The sequence below is a fragment of the Terrapene carolina genome, unplaced genomic scaffold, assembly GCF_002925995.2.
Source record: "Terrapene carolina triunguis isolate 2854851 unplaced genomic scaffold, T_m_triunguis-2.0 Scaffold69, whole genome shotgun sequence".
Lineage (NCBI taxonomy): Eukaryota > Metazoa > Chordata > Testudines > Emydidae > Terrapene > Terrapene triunguis.
Window position 1 is genome coordinate 22,017,205 of NW_020664420.1, and position 23,488 is coordinate 22,040,692.

General features: G+C 41.9%; 1 protein-coding gene across 1 annotated transcript in view; it reads right to left on the reverse strand.

Annotated features, from left to right (window-relative positions):
• OXCT1 (3-oxoacid CoA-transferase 1) overlaps nucleotides 1–23,488 on the reverse strand; it is a 126,949-nt gene that overhangs the window by 89,690 nt on the left and 13,771 nt on the right. The window contains exons 4-5 of the mRNA XM_024198963.3: nucleotides 7,890–8,025; nucleotides 2,835–2,984 (exon numbers count right to left, since the gene is read on the reverse strand). Coding sequence (XP_024054731.2) covers nucleotides 2,835–2,984; nucleotides 7,890–8,025 — 286 coding nt within the window. The remainder of the gene's footprint in view (nucleotides 1–2,834; nucleotides 2,985–7,889; nucleotides 8,026–23,488) is intronic.

Below are 23,488 nucleotides of genomic sequence, written 5' to 3' on the forward strand. Positions count from 1 at the left end.
TCTAAAATAGACAAACTAGAATACACCAGGAGAAATGGGATTATGCTAATTTAAAGTTTATAGCATGGTCATACCACACCCAAAAAGTTAGCTAATATATATTCTGATAGCACTCTCATATTCCTGTTTATTCACTTAGTGGTTCAACATCAGGGGCCAAATCCTAGCTTTCAGGTACCCAAACTCCCGAAAATAGCTTCCAAATTTTCATGGAGGAGCACTGAGGTACAGGGCTTAGAGCCCAGGGGGCTGGTACATGGGTGAAGCCCTGATACACCCACAGTCCATATGAGCAGCACCCCACCTCCCCATTTGAATAACTTGTGCTCCTGGCAAGTTTCACCTGCCTGGCTGCTATACAAAGAAGGCTCCTAAGCCAATCTAAATATAGGTGCAAAACAATTCTATTTTTACAGTATTCTTTTGCACAGTTTTACTTAATAAGACTCAAAGCGAGATAGGATATGTTCTCAGGTCTGACTTACCTGAAATCACAGACTCAAATCCCAGAAGGGCCAATTAAGCCCTTCATCCTGCCAAGACACAACAATGGAATACCATGCAGTTTACTGTGTCACCTCAGATACTGGAGACCTGTCTATTCTGTGTGAACACTAATGGGCCAATGGTACATTCTAGAACAGTAGTCTTGCCCTGGTGTCATGGGCCAAGCTTACCCTCCCGTTTCACTATTGTTCTGTATGCCAGATGGGTGCCATTTTAGTGGTCTGTATGTATATTGTTTGTGATTTATTATACAGGATGATTTATTTCATGAGGGTGAGAGTGTGACTCAGAGGCACAGCCCCCCAGCAGTGTATGTTTAACAATTTACAGTGGAAACTCCTGGAATCAGCATCAAAGATGCAGCTAAAATTCCTCCGGGGATTCTGACGGAATACAAGACAGAACATGACAGGGGCAGCTCTTTGTTTCACAGGGCAGAGATATGCTCTGCCCATGTGGGAACAGCCCAGATGTCTGATGCAGAAGCAGGTAGGGCTATGGCCTTAGCCATCTGCCTCCTTTGGGCAGGACCATCAAGGTATTGTAGCCCTCCCTAACACAGGTACTCCACACGGGTGAAAGGAACCTTACACCTTCTTCCACATCTTGCTTTAAATAATGACCCACCAGGCCTGTCTGTTCTTATACAGTGTATCCATTATGCTACAGCTCTTGCTTTTAAAGGATTACTTGAAAATTAAATAGAGCTGGAAACCAGACTGACACTTGTTAAGTTGCACCAAGATTTTGGTTATATAATAATCTCTTTCTAACCTCTTTGCCAGGTGATCCAATTCTTAACCACTGTGTTTCTTTAGAAATCATTAGAAAAAAAGGAAGACTGAACTATGCAAGAAAGAGCAGAGACGAAAACCATCACCATCTGTCTGAAGAACTGTGGTGTCAATATTATTGATTATCATTCATCTGCAGACAGTGAGGACATAAATCCCAGAATAGACATGAGAAATGTAATTTCTCACAACAGTGTGGAAGAAGGCTGGAGCATCTAAAAATACTTATAAGAGCATAACAAAGAATAATTCTTCTGAAAAAGAAAAAAACCCAAGGAGCCAAAAGTTCAGTTATAGGGCTTCACAAGGAGCTATTTAATAAAATGAAACCTATACTGAAAATTGACGTGGAGGGAGGCAACCAAACAAGAATAGTTAGATTGTTTTGTGGGCAGGGTTTGGGGAGACAGGGAGGGAAGCAGGATAATGAGGTGATTCTTGCAAAAAAAAAAAAAAAAAAAAAACAAACCACCAAGAAGGATATGAAGGGCTTCTAAAAATATATCAAGAGAAAATAGATATGCTAGAGAGAAAGTGGGCCACTTAATAAATGGAGGAGAAAGATTAAATTAGATGTTAAAAAACCACAGTGACAAGTTCAGTATAAAAATTTAGATTAAGTTGAAGATTACTCAAAGTCTCTTCAGATACAGAATTATTACTATAAAATCAATCTTCTTGTAAAAGAAGAGAAGGAAAGTTGTTTGGACAATTAGGAAATTCTTTTAAAAATAGCTATCGACAAACAGTAGAGAATATTTGGAAAAAAGCACTGCTTTAGCTCTAATGATGATGATGTAAACCTTCGCTGCGGTGCCGTTCTGCTCTTCAGCAGCTGAGAGAACATTCACTAGAAATTATATTATATATAATAAACTAATGGATAATGTTGAGTTATACACAGATGTTTCCCCTTCTCCAGCTTCTGTCCCTTTGATTTCCATATGAGAGACCTGTTTCTCAATTTGAAGCAGTACTTTTTTCGGTGTCTTTTTAATTTCAAAGCCTTATACCAAATCACATTTCAGCTATCAGTACCCAAGGTCGGGTCTACACAACAGATTTATATTGGTATAACTATATTGCTCAGGGGTGTTAAAAAAAAAAATCCACACTCCTGAGTGACGTAGTTATACCGCACTGGTGTAGACAGCGCTATGTCGGAGGGAGAGCTTCTCCCATCCACATAGCTACTGCCTCTCACAGAAGTGGATTAACTACACCAATAGGAGAAGCTCTCCCAGCGACAAAGCAGCATCTTCATGTAAGTGCTACAGCGGTGCAGCTGCACCAATGCAACGTTTTGTACGTAGACCTGCCCTCAGAGTGGTTTCTGAATGTGTTCATGCTAAGTGAGCCTTCTTCTCTTTAACAAGTCAACTTCCTGACCCTTCTGAATTCACATAATTATTAATCTGTAACCTCAAGATTCAGATGGTCTCAGAAGAGGTTACACTGCTGTTTATCCTGTGAACCAGCAAGGAATTCAGATTCTAAACCTGCAGGCTTTAGCACAACAGAATGGCATCTTACCTCTCTTGGCTGACTGGCAATGGCAATGCTGCCATCTTTGTTGTATTTGATAGGCGCTCCTCCTTCTTGTACCAACGTTCCATAGCCCGTGCTTGTGAAAAATGCTGGAATGCCTGCCCCTCCTGCACGGACTCGCTCAGCAAGCGTACCCTAGAGGAGAACAAGTCCAGAAGCAAACAATGACGACTTGGATTTGATTTTCCTGTAAGAACAGCCACTTCAATAAGAGACATTTTTGTGGGTTTTTTTGTTCCTGTACTTTGGGATTTTTCCTTTTGATCCTATTAGAAACATTGAAAAATAGTCTATTTCCCCCTCTTGTTATTTCTCCTGTGTTGAAGTGGCTCAACATTTGACAATAAAACCCTTCTTCTTGGCCATCAGTTACTAAATAGCACACTGTAGCTGAACTCCCCCATTCACTCAGTTTTCAACTTCCTGCCTCTGTCTTTTATAACCCCTTTTTCTCTAGCTTGTTTACGGGTATATTACTCAAATCCATGCACTCTTTGTTCTCTTCCCCACTTGGCTACCAGCATTAGTACAAACAGCCTTTTTTACCAACCGACATATTTGTCTAAATTCTAGTTCTCATGCTCTGAAGTCTCTAGGGAAACAGAACAATGGATGCAATATTCAAAACTGAGGCAGCAATGCCTATTAGTTTCAGCAGGAGGCTGGGAGTCAGTAAAGCCCGGGTTCTCTTCTTGAGTGCCAAATAAGCGGTGGTGATTGTGAGGCTGGCAAGCCAAGGTCCAGCTCTTCCTAAGGCCTCAGCTGAGCACAGACCAGTTCATTGCTGGAAACCAGTTGTTTCACCTGTAGTATGGTTAAGATGGGTATTGTACTTATAACAAAGTGTTTAGTATTTAGACTTTATGGAAAGCTTGTAAGTTGCTGCATGCATTAATCTCACTTATAATATCTTAAATATTACCTTAAAGCATGTAATAAAGTATTTGCTTTATAACTGTAAAAAATGCTTGACCTGAAACTGTCAGCCTGTCACCTGCTCATTTAGAAGGCTATCAAAACTAAATGGGCTATTGTGGGACATCACAATGCAAAGACTTTGTTAATTGTCCCTTCATGCACATAAAGAGGCTATGTGCAAAAGGGATCAACCCATGAGCTTGAATTCTGGAAGAAGGAAATAAAGGTAGTGAGCAAGAAAATTTTTCACCTCTTTGGCTGTTTGAAATCTTACAGTGCTGGAGCTATGAAACAGAAGCAGAGATCTCCAAGGTCAACCTGGGGTTAGCCCTAAAAGACATTCAGTGCTGACAGATTGCTACAACTCTTGTCACCTTTCAGAACCACTGACTAAGTCATTTGTGTATATATGTTTGCCTGCTTTAACTTGTAAGTAACTCTTTCATTTCTTTTTCCTAGTTAATAAATCTTTAGTTAGTTTATTACAGGACTGGCTACAAGCATTGTCTTTGGTGAGAGATCTGAGGTACAAACTGACCTGGGGTAAGTGACTGTCTCTTGGGATTGGAAGCAACCTGAATGTGATATGATTTTTGGTGTATAGCAACCAAGTCCAGCTTGCATGGATGACAACATAGACTGGAATGCCCCAGGGGACTGTCTGTGACTCCACAGTAAGACTGTTATAGTGCGCTTCAGGAGTTCACATTTGTTACTGGGTTGGTGAAATCTAATTATAGAACATACAACCAACTTGGATTGACTGCCTTTTTTTTGACAGTCTGCCTTGAGAGTGGCACTCCAGGCAGCATGACAGTGATATCCATATAATCTATTGCGTTTAATATGTACCTTTATCTACCTCTTTTACACTTTGCAACTAATCCATCTCTACCAGAACTACTAGCATTCAAAAGCCTCTATCAGCTACAAATGATTGTTTTCAGTTAGTTTGTTTTAAAAGTAACTTGCCAGAGAAATGTATCCTCCTTTCCCCATCATCTCTCCCAAATTATATTAATAGACTTACAGATTTTAAGGCAAGAATGGATCATTGTTGTGATCACTTAGTCTGACCTCCGGTATCACACCAGACATTGAATTTCTCCCAGTAATGCCTGTACCAAGCCCAGTAATTTGTGGTTGAACTACAGCATATCTTTTAGAAAGGCATGCAATCTTAATTTAAATATTTCATGTGATGCAGAATCCACTACATCCCCTGGCAAGTTGTTCCAGTGTTAATGAACCTTACTGTTAAAAACTTGCACCTGGTATACCCAGTATCACACAACTCTCACATTTGAGAAGTTTGTTAGATCTTCAGGTTGGCGGTACTGGTTACAAAGTGGGGAGGGGAAAGTGGATTGCTTGAGAGTCTGGGTGGGAGGTATTCAACATAGAGGATAAACTAACTTTGGTAGCTGAGGAAGTGGCAAGAGCCAGAGCTTTTCTGGGCCAGCCAATCGGGTAGAAAGGAATGCTGGATGCTTCTCCATCTCTAGTGTTCAGACAAGCAGCATTCTCAGTAGCATAGAGCCAAGAGCAACTGCGCACTCTATATGTACCTGGGGTCAGATCTGCACAACACATAGTTAGGGCGCCTATTGCAGCCTTAATTAATAACACCCTTTATTCCATGTGTTATGTCTTATGCTGTGTTATTTCAAAGGATATGTTTTAGTGACTAGCTGCATGTTTTAGAATTATGCAGTCAGTTTTACAATACAGTAACTCCTCATTTAACGTTGTCCCACTTAACGCAGTTTCAATGTTACATCCCTGCTCAATTAGGGAACATGCTCGTTTAAAGTTGTGCAATGCTCCCTTATAACATTGTTTGGGTGCCTGCTTGTAAGATTCTGTGGAAGAGCAGCGATTTTACAAGGGAGCATTGCACAAATTCTGCTTCTCTGCCTCCTCCCCCTCCCTCCCAGCGCTTCCCCCACCGCCAAACAGCTGTTTGGCAGTGCTTAGGACTTTCTGGGAGGGAGGGGGAGGAGCAGGGAAGCATCCACTCCTCCCCCTCCCTCCCAGAAAATCTTAAGCACCACTAGACAGCTGTTTGGCGGCGCTTAGGACTTTCTGGGAGGGAGGGGGAGGAGAGGAGACGCAGGACTTCCCTGCTCCTGCCCCTCCCTCCCAGAAAGTTCTAAGTGCGAAGTGCTGGGAGGGAGGGGGAGGAGCAGGGAAGCGCCATGTCTCTGCTCCTCCCAGAAAATCCTAAGCACCGCTAAACAGCTGTTTGGCGGCGTTTAGGACTTTCTGGGAGGGAGGGGAAGGAGCGGGGAAGCCCTGCATCTCCGCTCCTCCCCCTCCCTACCAGAAAGTCCTAAGCACCGCCAAACAGCTGTTTAGCGGTGCTTAGGAGTGAGGGGGGGGGGAATGTGGCGTGCTCCGGAGAGGAGGTGGAGTGGGGGTGGGAAGAGGTGGGCCTGGAGTGGAGCGGGGACAGGAAGAGGCGGGCCTGGAGCATTCCCGGCAAAATCCGAGCCTGTTCTCCGGGGAAGCTGCCACTGCTGCTGCAAAGGTGCTTCCTAGCATCCTTGCCTGCAGCGGGCTGTGCCTGTGTGGGGTAAGCCAGGGGCAGTTCCCAACCACGGTACAGTACAGTACTGTACAGTATATAATGCCTTTTGTCTGCCCCAAAAAAATTTCCTTGGAACCTAACCCCCCGCATTTACATTAAATCTTATGGGACAATTGGATTCGTTTAACATTGTTTCACTTAAAGTTGCATTTTTCAGGAACATAACTACAACGTTAAGTGAGGAGTTACTATATTAGATCTAGTACAGTGTCTTATTGATACCCACATTCTAAGTTACCTTTGTACCCAACATCCCTGATTATCCTTTAGTGCAAGAACTGCTATAGCTGGGTTGGGCTGAAGAGCTAACTTGTAAGCATTAAATTCTAACTCAATATATGCACACTGAGATTTAACACAAAAGTACGACTGAATTCAACTAACATGTTATTAATGTTTTAAGTTTCACACTGTGCTACTTAAAACTCCAATTTTAACTCTTTCCCACTAGATAGCAGAAGTTACATATTTACTTCTAATCTAATAAACAAAGATGGAGCAAATACCCCAACTCAGGGGTTCTCTAACTTTTTTCATATCATGAACCACATCTATAGAGAGTCTTCTGGACCATCTTTCCACCCATTCATGTTTGCATAATATCCCTGTACATAACTCCTCCACAAAACACCTTCTTCTCTGATTTTGACATCTGGATCTTCTCTTCTTCTTTTCACGGTCTCTTACCCTCATCTTTGATTATTTCATTTGACCCCTTAGCACTCAACTTCTAGTTTGACTTTCAACCCTGGATCAATGCCAAAATAGCCATTCACTCAACTGTGTCTTCTCAACACACTGTTCTTTCTTGGATTTCTCAATATTTTAAATTTTCCCACCATCCAACTACCACTGCATCTCTTTCAACTTTGTTCTAGACCCATTACTTTCACCTGACCCTTCCATGACCCCCAATCCATCAATCTCCCTGACTTTATTCCTCACCCTCTGACCCCGCTTCCCAGTTCTTTCCCCAATTACTTCCATAGACTCAGCCATCTATTCCCTCCACTTCATTCACTTTTACTCTCAACTGTTGGCCCCCTTCTCTTGCCATAAAGTCTGTTCCACTAGCCCTCAATTCCAGCTCACTCCCCAAAGCTCTCTTCCTCTCCATGCTGCTCAACTTGTCATTGTGTTTAAGAATATAAGTTCTCCTGAGCAAGACCTGTTCCCTCTTCTACGTTTACCTAGCAGACTGCAGGCACTTCTAGAAACAAACAGTGAGCAATACTTAATATTTAAATTTCTTATTAAGAAGCTTTTTAAGGTGATTTATCATCAAGTGGTAACAAGAGAAGTTTACATTGCATGATCAATCATTTCACAACAGATCACCAGCAGTTCACAGGCCTCCATTTGAGAACAACTGCCATGTGTGTTTACAACACACACCTACCTCTATGGAAAATATTAGTGTTGTAAAACAACAGTAAAAGAGAAAAGACCCCTTAAAAAGAAAACAAGATGAGAATCCTCTATTACAGACCAAAAAGGAGAATTGACTGATCCCCTTATGGAAAGCAGCTTACCTGAGGTGTAAGCTCAACTTCCAATTCTCCAGATAAGTACTGTCGTTCAAATTCTGCATTTTCTCCAACATAGGATGATACCATCCGTTTTATCTGCTTAGTTTGAAGCAAAAGACCAAGTCCAAAATTGTCAACACTGTGCAGAAAAACACCAATAATAGTCAACATCCAAAATACAGAGCATTGTGCCATCTTCAAAACACTTTATAAACATTAATGAATTAACAAGGCACTTGTAAGACAAGGAAGTATTATTCTTCCCATTTTACAGATGGAGAAATGGAGGCAAAGGAGCAAGACCCAGTTTTTAGAGGAAGAAAATGTCAGTGCCAGAATTAGAATTGAGGCGTCACTGGCACCTTGTGATCAGACATCACCTCAGGGTGAGAACGCTAAGTAAAGCTAAAACCTTTATTTGAAAGGTGTTTTATTTGTTAAGCTGCCATTTGTAGCTACAAATGACAGCTTAACAAATAAAATAACCTTAGAAAGCTTCTGCTTCAATTGTTGCCTCACCAATAAATAAATAAATAGACACTAACGGGCACAACCAGGTCTCTGACAAACAAAGAGTTAATTTCAGATCATTTTGGATTTCCCCTTGCACAGATGCTCAGGGAAAGGAAAATAAGAGTGGGTGCTTGGAAACAAGCGAGAGGCAGGTCTCCAAGTCCAAGGTCGTAGGGTGAGTTGTACTCCATACAGGGGTGTTTTTCCTATTTTATTTTCTGATTACAGTAAACATTTCACTTTCTTGTGAAAGCCACTACTCCTTGAGGAACAGACATGACTGCAACCGAGGTTTTCTTCAGTGAGTTACTCTGCTAGCTTATGTTGTGATTTGCATTTTGAACCAGCATATGCTATTTTTTCCATAGAAGTATATAATCATGCTAACGTTCCCGATGTCACTATTTCCGTTGCAGCCTTTACTCCTTCTGCCACCATCTCACCCTCTCTACTGGTGGGACAAGGCTATGTGATGAGACTTCCATTACAGAGTAAGCTGACCGAAGGAAGCAGTTTCAGCCTTACAGACACAAAATTAAGATTTAATTAAAAAAATTGGCAGTACAGACAGAAAATAGCCAAAGAAAGCTTCCCCTTACAGCCCCAAGCCTGCATTGAATAGCAGCTGACTGCTCCACCCACCCCAAGCCCCACTGACTTTAAACAGGGCTCTCTGTAGGACGTGGACAGACTATTGCACATGAATGAGGCCCAAACTTTCCCTAAGCCTCAAAGCCCTCCAAGCCCCAGCACTTTCTTCCCACAAAGAAGTTATAAGAAGTTCTTTCCGCAGCTGCCCATAAAGACAGCGTTAGAATTTTAGTGTTTGTTTGCTGAACATTTGTAACAAGGTGCCTCCCTATAAACTAACAGACAATATTTGCTGTATGCCCTCAGATTTCAGGATAAGAAACAGAGAAAACCTATAAAAAGAAACTTTCTATGGGGCAAATCAAGATATCCAGCACACTATAGTTGAGAATGCAAATTTGCAATATACAGAGCCTCATGGAAAACACCAGTATATTATACATTTTTAACTCAAACACAACTTAGGGAAAACTAATTGGAATTATCCATTATTATAGACAAAAAGTAGATTTTTTTAATCCCCTCATAAAACAATCTTTCTTTGTCCTTCAGTGATGCGGGCAATTATGTAATGTAAAAAATTAGGGGACCATTTCAAAGGCAATGATTAAAACACCCACAATTTATTCTGGACTCAACTTTGCCACTGGTATACCTGTTGTCTTGAAAATTAAAACAATTTATTGGTTACATAAACCTATACCAGTCCCTATCACCGAGTTAGGCTAATTCATTCTCTAGCTGACATTAAAAGTGAATTAACTCTACATCAATGATGCCATTAGGAGGCAATATGTTGGATTGCTCTCCCTTCCATTTCTTCCCCTCCCTTCAGATTACAGAAATTACTGTTGTAAACATCCCCAAAGCCAGCTTTTGCTAATGACCATCTGCAAAGAGGTCAAAATGGATGCAAGGGAGATGTTCTGTTGAACAAAAATCAAATGTCTATTCTACAAAATATATGCTGCAGCTTTCTGAGCTCAGAAAAGAAAAACAATCGTTAGAGATAAAGTTATGATGCTAGAATGAATGAAGAGATCAAGAGGGACTCACTTGTTTTGCTAGTTCAGATAACATTAATCAAAGGAGGTAATACCAGACCCTGACCAAACCAGGCTTTATCATCTGTTAATACTGTGCAGTATTAGGTATCTTATCAAAGAAGATACATAACTGCTCTCATTAATGTTGTCACCTGGACATCTTATTAAGGAGCCAGATTCAGCAGTGGGTTAACAAACACAGGATTTTCATTTTTGAATTTTAAAGAGTAAATGCCATCTCTTATTTATTGACTTCTGAAATTTAAACCAACACTTGTTGTAATTTGTATAATTATAAAACTGATTAATCTTGTTGTGACCTTGCACTCCATATGTTTTATGGAAATATGCTTATGAGTGTAAATATGATGTAACTGGAATATGCTTTATGCAAAAGGTCTCTTGTAAGGTATCATTACAAAGGTTATAACCTACTGAATATATTCATCCTATTTGTATGAATGTATCATTCAAGTATCTGAAACTAGAAATATGAAGTATAACTCTGAAGTCCTATTGTAATTCTGCAAAGTGTGGGCCATTAATGGTGGTTTAGAATCTTGATGGCTCCCATTGACTAGGACAATTGATTGTAAATGGCTCTTTACTTGCAAACCTTCTGGGGTACGTGCAGACCAGCCCTGGAAGAATGGAGGGGGGTCTTACAGTGACATGTGACCACATCATATGATACTGGAATCCATCTTAAGCCTGGTGCTTTTCCATTTAGAAGGAGGGGTGGGGACCCAAAGAGACAAGATTTCCACCTTGTGCCAAAGCTATAAAATGGGGTGGAACAGAACAAAGGAGGTCCCAGTCATGATAAAGCCCCTGTTTTTCTTCTAAGATGCCTGCTGCAACTAACAAGGACTGTACCAGGGGAAAGGATTAGGCCCAGACTAGGAAAGAGTCTAGTCTGTGAAAGAAGCTTATTGGAACATCTCTGAGGGTGAGATTTACCTGAAATCAGTTTTTTAATGTATTAGGCTTAGACTTGCATGTTTTGTTTTATTTTACTTGGTAACTTACTTTGTTCTGTCTGTTATTACTTGGAACCACTTAGATCCTACTTTTTATGCATAATAAAATCACTTTTGTTTATTATTTAACCCAGGGTAAGTGATTAATACCTGGGGGAGCAAACACTGTGCATCTCTCTCTATCAGTGTTATAGAGGGCAGACAATTTATGAGTTTACCCTGTATAAGCTTTACACAGAGTAAAACAGATTTATTTGGGGTTTGAATCCCATTGGTAGATGGGTGTCTGGGTGCTAGACATAGGTGACCTGCTGAGCAGTTTTTGGTTAAAGTCTACAGCTTTGGTGATGTGGACAAGACCTGGGTCGGTGTTGCAGCAGTCCCAAGCTGGCAGGGAAAACAGGCTCAGAGGTAAATTCAGCACATCATGTGACAGTCCCAAGGGGGGCTCTGTGACCAAACCCCATCACACTTGCATTATGCCATTTTTCTGTATATAAAACACTTTGTATTATCTTTTGAAAGGAAAAAATGAAAAATCAATATTATTGTACCATGAGATGTACTTCATTAATTTATTTTGACAAATTTAGTAGCAAGCATTTATATCACACTTTCAGAGAGTTGGGCACATGTGGGCTCATTAATCCACAACACCCTCATATAGAATTGACCCTATTTTACAAATAGGGAAACGGAGGCAGAGACATTCAGTGACTTGCTCAAAGCCAGAGAGCAAGTGGCAGAGCTATACTGTACTGACTTCAAATTTTAGGGCCAAATAATGTCCTAGCTTGCACAATTTCTCCAGGGCATACGGTGCTTCCTTACTCTCTATCACCAGCTACTCATAGCATGGTTGCACTGCAATAAAGGGAAGCAGGTTCTACAGAGCCGCTCCAGCCCCCTTCTGTGCAGGTAGATAGGAGGAGCAATGACTGAGCACAGCCTTAGCTCCAGCCCCTCTCCTCCTAACACAGCAGCCAGTGCAATTGCACTGCAATGTATCCTACACACATATGGGGCTGCCACAGGATACTGCTCAGAAGGGGAAGGAGCCCAGGAAGCAAAACTGTGATACTCCAAGGGCTTGTTTACACTTGAAACGCTACAGAGGCACAGCTGCAGCAAAATTGCTATAGCGCTTCAAGTGTAGACACTACCTATACCAACAGCAGGGGTTCCCCCATTTAGCATAGGTAATCCACCTCCCCAAGAGGCGGTAACTAGATCAACAGAAGAATGCTTCCTTCAACCTCGTGCTGTCTACATCGGGGTTAGGTTGGCTTAACTACTTTTCTCAGGGGTGTGGATTTTGCACACCCCTGGGAAACACAGCTATGCCAACATCAATTTCCAATGTAGACCAGCCCAAACCTGCAGTGCTTTCCCAGGGCTAGTCTTCACTAGTAAAGAACAGAATTATTAGACACATAAATTAACGTATTTTGCTGGGGAAGAGTCACAGCTATTGTAAGGGAAATCATGCCTTGCCAATCTATTAGAAATCTTTGAGGGTGTCAACCAACCCGTGGACAAGGATAATCCAGTGAATATAGTGTACTTGGACATTCAGAAAGCCTTTGACAAGATCCCTTACCAAAGATTCATAAACAAAGTAATAAGTCATGGAATAAGAGGGAAGGTCCTCTCATGGATCAGTAAATGGTTAAAAGACAGGAAACAAAGGATAGGAATAAATGGTCCTTTATCATAATGAGAGAGCTGCGTAGTGGTGTCCCTCTGGGATCTGTGCTGGGACCAGTGTTGTTCAACATATTCATAAATGATCTGGAAAAAGGGCTAATCAGTGAGATAGCAAAGTTTGCAGATGATACAAATTTACTCAAGATAGTTAAGTCCAAAGCAGAGTTACAAAGGAATCTCACAAAACTGGGTAACTGGGCAACAAAATGGCAGATGCAAATTCAATGATGATAAATACAAAGTGATGAACATTGGAAAACATAATCCCAACTATACATACAAAATAACGAGGTCTACTTTAGCTGTTACCAATCAAGAAAGATCTTGGGGTCATCATGGATAGTTCCCAGAAAACATCCACTCAGTGTTCAGAGGCAGTCAAAAAAGCAAACTGAATGTTAGGAATCTTAAGGAAAGGGATAGATAATTATAGAATCGTAGGACTGGAAGGGACTTCTAGAGGTCTTCTAGTCCAGTCCCCTGCACTCAAGGCAGGACTAAGTATATCTAGACCATCCCTGACAGGTGTGGTCTAACCTGCTCTTAAAAATCTCCAATGATGAAGATTTCACAACCTTCCTAGGCAATTTATTCCAGCGCTTAACTACCCTGACAATGAGGACGTTTTTCCTGAAGTCCAACCTAAACCACCCTTGATACAATTTAAGCCCATTGCTTCTTGTCCTGTCCTCAGAGGTAACCAGAACAATTTTGCTCCCTCCCCCTTGTAACAACCTTTTATGAACCTGAAAACTTATCACCCACCCACCCCCCCAGTCTTCTCTTCTACAGACTAAACAAACCCAATTTTTTCGAACTTCCCTCAAATATATTTTCTATATTTTTAAATCATTTTTGTTGCTCTTCTCTGGATGTTGTCCAATTTGTCCACCTTACCTGAAATATGGTACCAAGAACTGGACACAATACTCCAGTTGAGGCCTAATCACGGGCAATGGAACAGAGGGGCCCAGGGGGCCATGGCCCGATCACTTTTTTCCTTAAGGGTGAGCGAGGGGGCAGGGAGAGGAGTGAGCAGTGGGCAGGGCTTCGGGGGGGAGGAGACTGGGGGGGGCAGGACCACCCTTTGGGCATCAGTGATCCCACCACTTTTCGGGAGCTTCCTGCGCTTCTGGGCTTACTCAGCACAGAGTAGAGTGGAAGAATTATTTCTTGTGTCTTGCTTATAACACTTGCTAATACATTCCAGACTGATGTTTCCTTTTTTTGTAATAGTATTACACTGTTCACTCATATTTAGCTTGTGATCCACTATGACCCCCAGATCCTTTTCCACAGTACTCCTTCCTAGGCAGTCATTTCCCATTTTGTATGCATGCAACTGATTGTTCCTTCCTAAGTGGAGTATTTTGCATTTGTCCTTATTGAATTTCATCCTATTTACTTCAGGCCATTTCTCCAGTTTGTCTAGATCATTTTGAATTTTAATCCTATCCTCCAAAGCACTTGCAACTCCTCCCAACTTGGTATCATCCACAAACTTTATAAATGTACTCTCTATGCCATTATCTAAATCATTGATGAAGATATTGAACAGAACCAGACCCAGAACAGATCCCTGCAGTGCAGCACTCGATATGCCTTTCCAACTTGACTGTGAACCACTGATGACTACTCTCTGGGAACGGTTTTCCAACCAGTAATGAACCCACCTTAGAGTAGCTCCGTCTAGGTTGTAATTCCCTGATTCGTTTATGAGAAGGTGCGAGACAGTATCAAAAGTCAAGGTACGCCACATCTACTGCTTCCCCCATCCACAAGGCATGTTACCGTGTCAAAGAAAGCTATGATGTTTGACACAATTTGTTCTCGACAAAGCCATGCTGTTACTTATCACCTTATTATCTTCTAGGTGTTTGCAAATTGATTGCTTAATTATTCGCTTCATTATCTTTCAGGGTACTGAAGTTAAGCTGACTGGTCTGAAATTCCCCAGGTTGTCCTTATTTCCCTTTTTAGAGATGGGCACTATATTTGCCCTTTGCCAGTCTTCTGGAATCTCTCCCGTCTTCCATGACATTTCAAAAATAAATCACTAATGGCTCAGATACTTCTCCTGCCAGCTCCTTGAGTACTCTAGGATGTATTTCATCAGGCCCTGGTAACTTGAAGACATCTTACTTGTCTAAGTAATTTTTAATTTGTTCTTTTGCTATTTTAGCTTCTGATCCTACCTCATTTTCACTGGCATTCACTATGTCAGATGTCCAATTGCTACTAACTTTTTTGGTGAATACATTCCAAGAACTTGTTGGATAATCTGTGCCTGCTGTATTATTTTCCCACAGATGTCTGGGTAATTGAAATCCCCCATCACCACCAAGTCCTGTGCTTTGGATGATTTTGTTAGCCTGATCCACCTCTTCTTCCTGGTTAGGTAATCATGGTGGGAATCTAGTACAGACATCACCCTTGTTTTTTACCCCTTTTATCCTTAGCCAGAGACTTTCAACAAGTCTGTCCCCTATTTCCATCTCAACCTCAGTCCAAGTATACATAGTTTTAATATATAGGGCAACACCTGCTCCCTTTTTACCCTGCCTGTCCGTCCTGAAAAAGCTGCACCCTTCTATACCAATATTTCAGTCATGTGTATTATCTGTGATGCCAACTATGTCACAGTTGTGTTTATTAACTAGCATTTCTAGTTCTTCCTGCCTACTCGCCATACTTCTCACATTGGTATACAACTAAGATAATGATTTGATTTTTCCCCTATGTTCTCTTTTGTCTCTCCCTTATCCCCGCTATAACGGCCCATGGTCCCCCCAGATTCCAACCTTTCTTCAAGGTGTCCATGTTTTTGACTACCTGTGGGCTTTTGTCTCCTGCCCCCATTGGGCCTAGTTTAAAGGCTTCCTCACTAGGTTAGCCAGTCTGTATCCAAATATGCTCTTCCCCTTTCTTGATAGGTGGACCCCATCTCCGCTGTGCAGTCCTTCTTCCTGAAACAGCATCCCATGGTCAGGGAATCCATGCCCTCCTGGCAACACCATTCTCACAGCCAGGCATTCACCTCCAGGATGCAGCTGTTTCTTCCTGAGTCCCTCCCCTCGACCAGAAGGATCAAAGAGATCACCACCTGCACTCCCAACATCTTCACCCTTACTTCCAGAGTCCTGTAGTCATTTCTGATCTGCTCAGGGTCATACCTTACAGTATCATTAGAGCCCACATGGATGAGTAGCATGGGGTAGTAGTCAGAGGGCCAGATGGTCCTTGACAATCCCTCCAAAATTTCTTGTATATGGGCCCCTGGCAGGCAGCATACCTCCCAGGATGCCACGTCAGGGCGACAGATGGGTGCCACCGTCCCCTTCAGAAGAGAGTTCACCACTACTACCCTACATTTCCTCCTGGGAGTGGTAGCTGAGATTTCCCCAGTCTTGAGGGTACAGAGCTTCTCCTCCTCCACCTTTGGGGGCAATTCCTCATCGCTCATTGCCAGGGCAGCATAAGGTTTCTTCATCACTATGGTGGGTGAGTGGGAGTAGGGGTGAAGCACTGCCTGCTTCCAGAAGTAACCAACAGGCAGTGTCCTCCCTGTGACAAGAGTCATATCCTCCTCCCCCAGTGGCATGACAGCAGTCCTAGTCAGCTTCCTCAGCCTTGAATGTCTCCATGTGAATACTCTCTATGAATTCCTTGTGTGCACGGATGCTTTTCAGACTGGCCACCTCCTCCTGTAGCTCTCCCACCTGCTTCCTGAGAGATAAGGAACTTCCGTAGGCAGTTACAGAATGCTGACAGAGCACACACACTATACAACAGTGGCAAATAGAGGGTCAACGGCAGTTTTGTAATGATTAGTGAGATTTTTGCCTCATATTATCAAGTGCTGTAATCCCAGGTCTGGCTGCCTCAGAAGCAGCTACTGAAGCATATCATCATCAAGCAGGCTTTTACATCTCTTGCTGCAGGATCAAAGTGTGCACACGTTCCCGCTCTCCATTTACCTCAGGACAGTCTCTGCCAAACAAAAGCCCACAGCCATGAAGGTCATGGGGATGCTGAGTCACATTAAAAGTGTCTCATTTTCACACAAGCTGTTTAATTATTTTTGAAGTAGTTTCTTTCCCTTACGTCCAAAACAGTTTATATTTCTTTTAAAAGGGGTGATCATTTGCATTCTAGGTCATATAGCCCTATTTCCTCAATACACAGGACACTAAGCATTTGCTATGTTGCCAAGAGGGATAATACCTCAGTTGGTCAGTTTACAGCAGATGCTGTTAATTATGTGTCACATTGCCATGGACTCCTATTTTCAGTTAATATAAAATTTTGCTTTCACTGTATGGTAGTTTTTGTTTGGTCTCTGACACCAATAGCTTTGGATACTTTATTCTAACCCTTGGGCAAGGGTTTCCTATAATTGCCCTGTGACTGAATTTCTTGAAAGACCCTCTTCTATGCAATAGCCACAAAGTCTGTTCACGTACACCTATTTTTTGCTTTCTCATTTAAACCTCCATCCTGAAATATTGGGTCACTGAGATTTGTGGCTGGAGGGAGCTGTTGTTATTATAATTTTTATTATGACAATTCATTTCTTGTTTTCTCCTTCCTCTGCCCCCCTTTTTCTGTTTGGTGAAGGGGGCAGTCATAGGAAATTTCTTCTTAACGCTTCCAGCAGAAACATAATTCAGCACTGAAATTAAAGTTCCTCCTGTCATATAGTAAGAGCAGAGAAGTCATGTCAGCACCTGGTGACTGAGGGCAGGGCAAGCTAATTCCCTCAAACATTTTGGAGAGAGCTATGGTAATGGGACAGAAGGGGCATGATACGCCTACGCAAGCTGCTGCCCCCAACGTAAAATGCTCTGAGAACTATGGTGGTGCCACGAGAACTGGAAAAGCAGTCAGGGCTCAATCCAACTCCCACTGAAGTCCCATTGATTTTATTGGGAGATGAATCAGACTCTTAGGCCCAAACTGTTAAAGCTATTTAGGCGTTGCCGCACTCAGCGTTGCAATGCCGAACTGATTTAGGAGCCTAAATCTCATTTTGAAAAGGAATTTAGGCACTTGAGACTAAACACTTGTCACTAGCCACCTATGAACACTTGCCCATCAAAACATTGGACCATCAAATCCAGTACCCTGTTTCTGAGGGTGACCAACAAAAGGCAAACAGTGCTCTTGAAGTTTGAAAAGGGCAAGTGACAAACCCTCTGAAAAGAATCCCACATGGAAGTGCACACTCTTACTACTACTTCTATGAAATGAACTGAACTAAATAAATAAATGGGAAATCCAGTCCTATGTACTTTACTTATATACAAAATACCTTATGAAATGTATTGAAAACACATTTTTTTAGACTCAGAAGGTTAAAGCTGCTCAGACTTGTGCTAAGTTCCACAGTTATGCTTCATTGCCTTTAGGCTAGCAGGAAAGCCAGTCAGCCTCCTCCCATTTTACTCTCCACTGTGAAATACTATTCAACATATCTACTTACAACAAATGAAGGGATTCATTCTCCTCTTTCATTTCTTGTCTCTCCATATACACCCCGATATAAGCTGTCCTCAGGAGCCAAAAAAATCTTACCGCGTTATAGGTGAAACCGCGTTATATCGAACTTGCTTTGATCTGCCAGAGTGCGCAGCCCCGCCCCCCCGGAGCACTGCTTTACCGCGTTATATCAGAATTCGCGTTATATCGGGTCGTGTTATATCGGGGTAGAGGTGTACCATATTCTCCTACTGATGAAGATATTTGCCGAATCTGTACTAATCATGTTTGAATCTGCAGTATATGCAACATACTTCAAAGGCCTAGTGAATGAAATATGAGAGTGATTGAAGGCTAAGGTTAACTTCTGTTGCATGGTGTTAGAGTGACAATATACTGATACGGTACTACAGTTAAGCTTAGATCAACTCCTGTATTTCCACTCGTCATCTGGAAGTCAAGCTGCTCAATGCTGTATTTGATTTCTTAATGGCTCCATACTTTAGTGACCTTGGGACAATGCGTTCTGTCAGAATCCTGAAATAACTCCTATGATAAAATTGGAAACATGAGTTGTGCAGTCTCCTTCTGGGGTTACAGTTTACAAAGTGTTAGCTCAGTAAACTATAATAAACAGTAATAATAAAGAATCTTACAAGTTAAAAACATATAGACGAAACAACTTAACTGATATTTTATGGATTTATTTATTGCCATTATTATTTTGGCAACCTACTAAGAGCAAGGTTTGCCTAACGCAACTCACTGCAGTGCAAGTTTAGCTTGTAACTTCACTTCCTGGAGAGGCAATGTAGTTAACTTCACATATTCTGTCTAGGTATGCATACACACATCTGTATACGTGACACAGAAGCGGCACCCTCCTCTCACACACACACACACACACACACACACACACACACACACACACACACACACACACACACACACACAGTAGAAATCAGACTCACCATGACACAGCCCTTTCCCCCTCCCTCAGCTGTTATTTTCTCTATTTAAATTATAAACTCTTTGTCTAATTATGTGTCTGTAAAAGCAGAATGAATTAAAGCCTCTCAACACTTCTGAGGCATACTGGATGCAAGGGTTCTCTCAGTTTTACGGAGTATTTCTGAAATGTTAAACACACGCAAACATGTTTCCACTCCTTGTGTGTTCAGAAAGCACCTACCACACAATGGGACTTCCAGAAATAAATAATAATGAGGAAATTAAGACAAGGATCTGGGACACTGGATAAGTTAGTTCACAGAGGAAGTCTGTGGCACATCAGGAAATATGACCCAAATTATAGTGGCCTGGCAGGACCACTACAGTTAACTAAGGTCACAACTCCTGTTTAAAGGTGGACAATTTTAAGTCCTCTAAAATCAATACGCTTAAACAGACTCCTATGAAAGTTGGTGTGCCTCACTAGGGTGAAGGGTAGGGTTAGACACACAAATTTGGGGTCATTTGGAACTGCAAGGGTTGCAGAGATAAATCCTGAAAAAAATGACTATTTTTCAAGAAGTTCCTGGGTTGATGTTTGGTTTTTGGTTCTTTTTTGCACACAGAGCCAAAGATCAAACTATTGATGTGATATGGGTCAAAAATGGTCTCAATCTGTTGAGTTTTACCCAAGGCAGCGCAGGACCCCCACTAAGTCTTTGGGGGACCCAAACTGAGAATGGTATACAAGACAAAATGGCTAGAGGGCTTCCATTCCCATCATTTTATATGCTTTAAAACTTGACCCTGCTTTAATGCTCTAAAAACCAAACAGTAAATCAGACTGCTTTGAAATTTGGTGTGTCTCATGGTGGCATGGGGTAGCATTCATGATCCAAAATTTAACTGAGTAGTTCTTAAGTTACAGTCCTGTCCCCTTCCCCTCCTGTCCCCCCCTCCTCCCAAATGGTCTCTTTCCATTGCCTTGTACTGTTAAACGGAGAGGTATTAATGCCTGGATGAAACCACAGATCTCATCGAGATTGATGGCTGTGAACTCACCATTCAATTAACAAAGAAAAGTTCATGACTACCCCCCACCTAAGACAAATGGAGCTTTGGACTGAGTGACTGGTGGTTGCTACAATTTGTGAGTGATAAGTGGCAATTTTATTTGGGGGAATATAATCAAAGCATTTGGAGAAAAACAACAAACACGAGAATGCTTTCCGGGAGGAATAAAGGGGATGAAGGAGTGCAGGAATAGGGGTAGAGGAGTTATGGGGAAGGGGTGAGAGGTTGGGGACTCAGGTGAGGGAAGCATTGCACTCCCTAGCTCTGCCAGTGCCCCCCAACTGTCTTAAACCCCCAGCTCTACTGGAGCAACCCAACACTACACTCTAACTCCCCTACACCCCTCAGCTCTGCCAATGCACCAAACTCTGCCCGTCCACCAATTCACTGTGAGCTCAGTGGGGTAGGGAATGTCTCTTGCTTTAGCGGCACAGCAGCACCACTATAGTTAAGGTTGCATCATGATTTCTCTTTAAAGGCTGATCCCTATAAATCCTCTGAAATTGATATACTTAGTCAGATTCCTCTGAAATTTGGTGTGCCTCAGGGGGATTGGTTTCTCAGGAGGTGCAGGGTAGGGCTAGTGACCCAAATGGGGGCGGTCATTGGAGCTAAGGGTTGTGGACATATAAGTCCCAAAGAAAAGAAAAAAAGCTATTTTTCAAAAAAGTTTCTAGGAGTTTGTTTTGTTCTTTTGCACAGAACTAGAGATCAAAGAATTCATGTGATGTGGGGAAAAAATGGCTTGAGTGCCTCAAAGTAAGGTAGTTGGGGGACCCAAATTGGGAACCGTATTTAGGAACATGTTCACTTCTACACTTGCACAGATGCATAGTCTGGAAAGATTACAGGGGACTGGAGGGAGGGGGCAGAGGGGAGTGGCTACTTTGTGCTCTCGGGGCAAATTAATGTGGTGTGTCCAAAGACACAGTGCAAAGATTTAAAATATATAGATAGATATACCTATCTCATAGAACTGGACAGGACCATGAAAGGTCATCGAGTCCAGCCCCCTGCCTTCACCAGCAGGACCAAGTACTGATTTTTGCCCCAGATCCCTAAGTGGCCCCCTCAAGGATTGAACTCACAACCCTGGGTTTAGCAGGCCAATGCTCAAACCACTGAGCTATCCCTCCTCCCTGGAACTGACAGCACAGGTACCTTGCCTGCTGAGGGCAAAGAAATGTGCATGCTGCAAGGGTTGCCAACAGGTGGATTCTGGGCGATTCCTGGATCACAAGGTTGCAGAAGTTTGCAGGACAGCAAGCAGTACACCATGACATGGGGATTGCTGGCTACCAGCCGATCTGGGTGGAGAGAGGTGGCCTGCAATGGCATGTTTGAGGATGTGGTGATTCACTAGGCGGAAATGATCTGGGCCTTAAACCTGGTGTGCACCTCATACAACGTATGAGAGCTGATTTGGAGGGTGTAAGAGATTTGTATCCAGGAGGTGTGATAGTTTTCTCTGATTTGGCTGAGCATCTGTATAATTGCTACAAAGTCAATATGAAAGCTGTTAAGTGCTGGAAAAACATTAATTGGGAAAGTGGAGAGTTCATGGTTGACCAGAAAATGTACACAGTATGGCACAAACATTGTAAGCTCTGACACTTCACTGTTTCTCAGAGACAGGGTTCATCGACTGGACAGAAGCTACTGCCAACTCCAGGGAAATAGAGGGAAGGCAACATGAGTAATCACCTCCCTACCTTTTTGTCCATCAGTATTGTTAGATGGAATCCTCTGGGTAAGAATGAACTGGTTGTAGAAAGATGTGAAGAGCTTGTATATTTCAGCAACTGTGTGTTGGCAGAGTCAAGGTATGACCCTGTATTGGTGTATTGCTGGGAGAGGACAGAGACAAGGCTGCATAGGCAACATTAACTGTTTCTTTCCTGGTTTTCAGAAGTTTGAGTTTTGTTCAACTCAACAACATTCTGCAATAGGACAACATACCACCAAGCAACAGTAACTCTGCATTAATTTTTTTTTTTTTTGCCACTGACTTTTAGCTTCAGGTCCCATGCATCCATAGAAGCTACATGGCAGATAAAATAGGAAAAGCACAATCTATTTTAGTAAACATAATGTAATGTATATTACTAATGTTTTCAGTCGACTATAAATTAGTTATTTGTTAAGAGCTGACACTGTGTTTGGTGTTGTATAAAGTACAATTGTAAACACAATCCCAGACCAAAGAAGCTTGGAATCTAAATTAGAATGCAACATAGTAACAGATGGCTTATCTACCTTGGCTCTCAGCAACAGTAATTAAAGCCCGTAATAAATACTTCCCCATTACATTCAATAACCTTTTCCCACTTCTGTAGCATTTTTGTCTACTCCATTCAGTCCCAAGCCTGCTGTTATAACAAGCAGGTCAAATGCTTACCACAGTGGCACGGTTCAACATACTAGAGCAAGTTTACCTCCAAAATCAAAGGGATTCCTTCAGAAAGCAAACAAATGATGGAATGCAGTGCGGGTAACAGGTTGGTCATGCCTTTAAGCAGACAGTTTGAATCAGTGGTAATCTGACAGTATGCCACCAATCTCTTTTTAGAAGATCATCTCAGGGGATTAGGAAATTTAAGTAGTAAGCTAGATGTCTTCAATAATATTTCACTATAAATAATACAATAGAACTTCCAGAGCCCAGAATCATGTCCTTGAAAATAAGATCATGTATATTTAAGTGCCACCAATGGAAACTAATGTTGGCAGGAAAAAAATGGTTTGTGATGTTGGACATCGGGCCACATTTCTCCCTGGTATAACTGATGATTTCAGTGGAGTTACAATAGGCATGAATTTGGCCCACTGAGAAGGCACAGAGATATCAAGGAGACCTTGATCCTGTGACTTGGTTTAACTAAAATTATTTTTTCCACTTTTCCTTTTCCACCATATGCATCACAATGACTTAGTCATTTTAGGCCTAGATCTGCAGTCCTGATTTTAAGTAGTTCCTTACGTCACAAGTAAAACCACTGAAATTAATTGTTGAAATGAACGGAACTCCTCAAACTGAGTAAGGGTAGCAGAAACAGACCCTTTACGAAACTGGCATTATGAAAAGAAGAAATTAAACTGGCTGTATGGTTTTTTTTAAAATCTTCATATGGTATTTAGGAGTATATCCCTGCTATATAATTTTATAGAATCATTCCAAAACCTATAAAAAGATTGGACTGAATTAAAACTCTATAGAGCTTTTAAGAGTAGCTGCAATTACAGGCGGATGACCGTGCTCTAG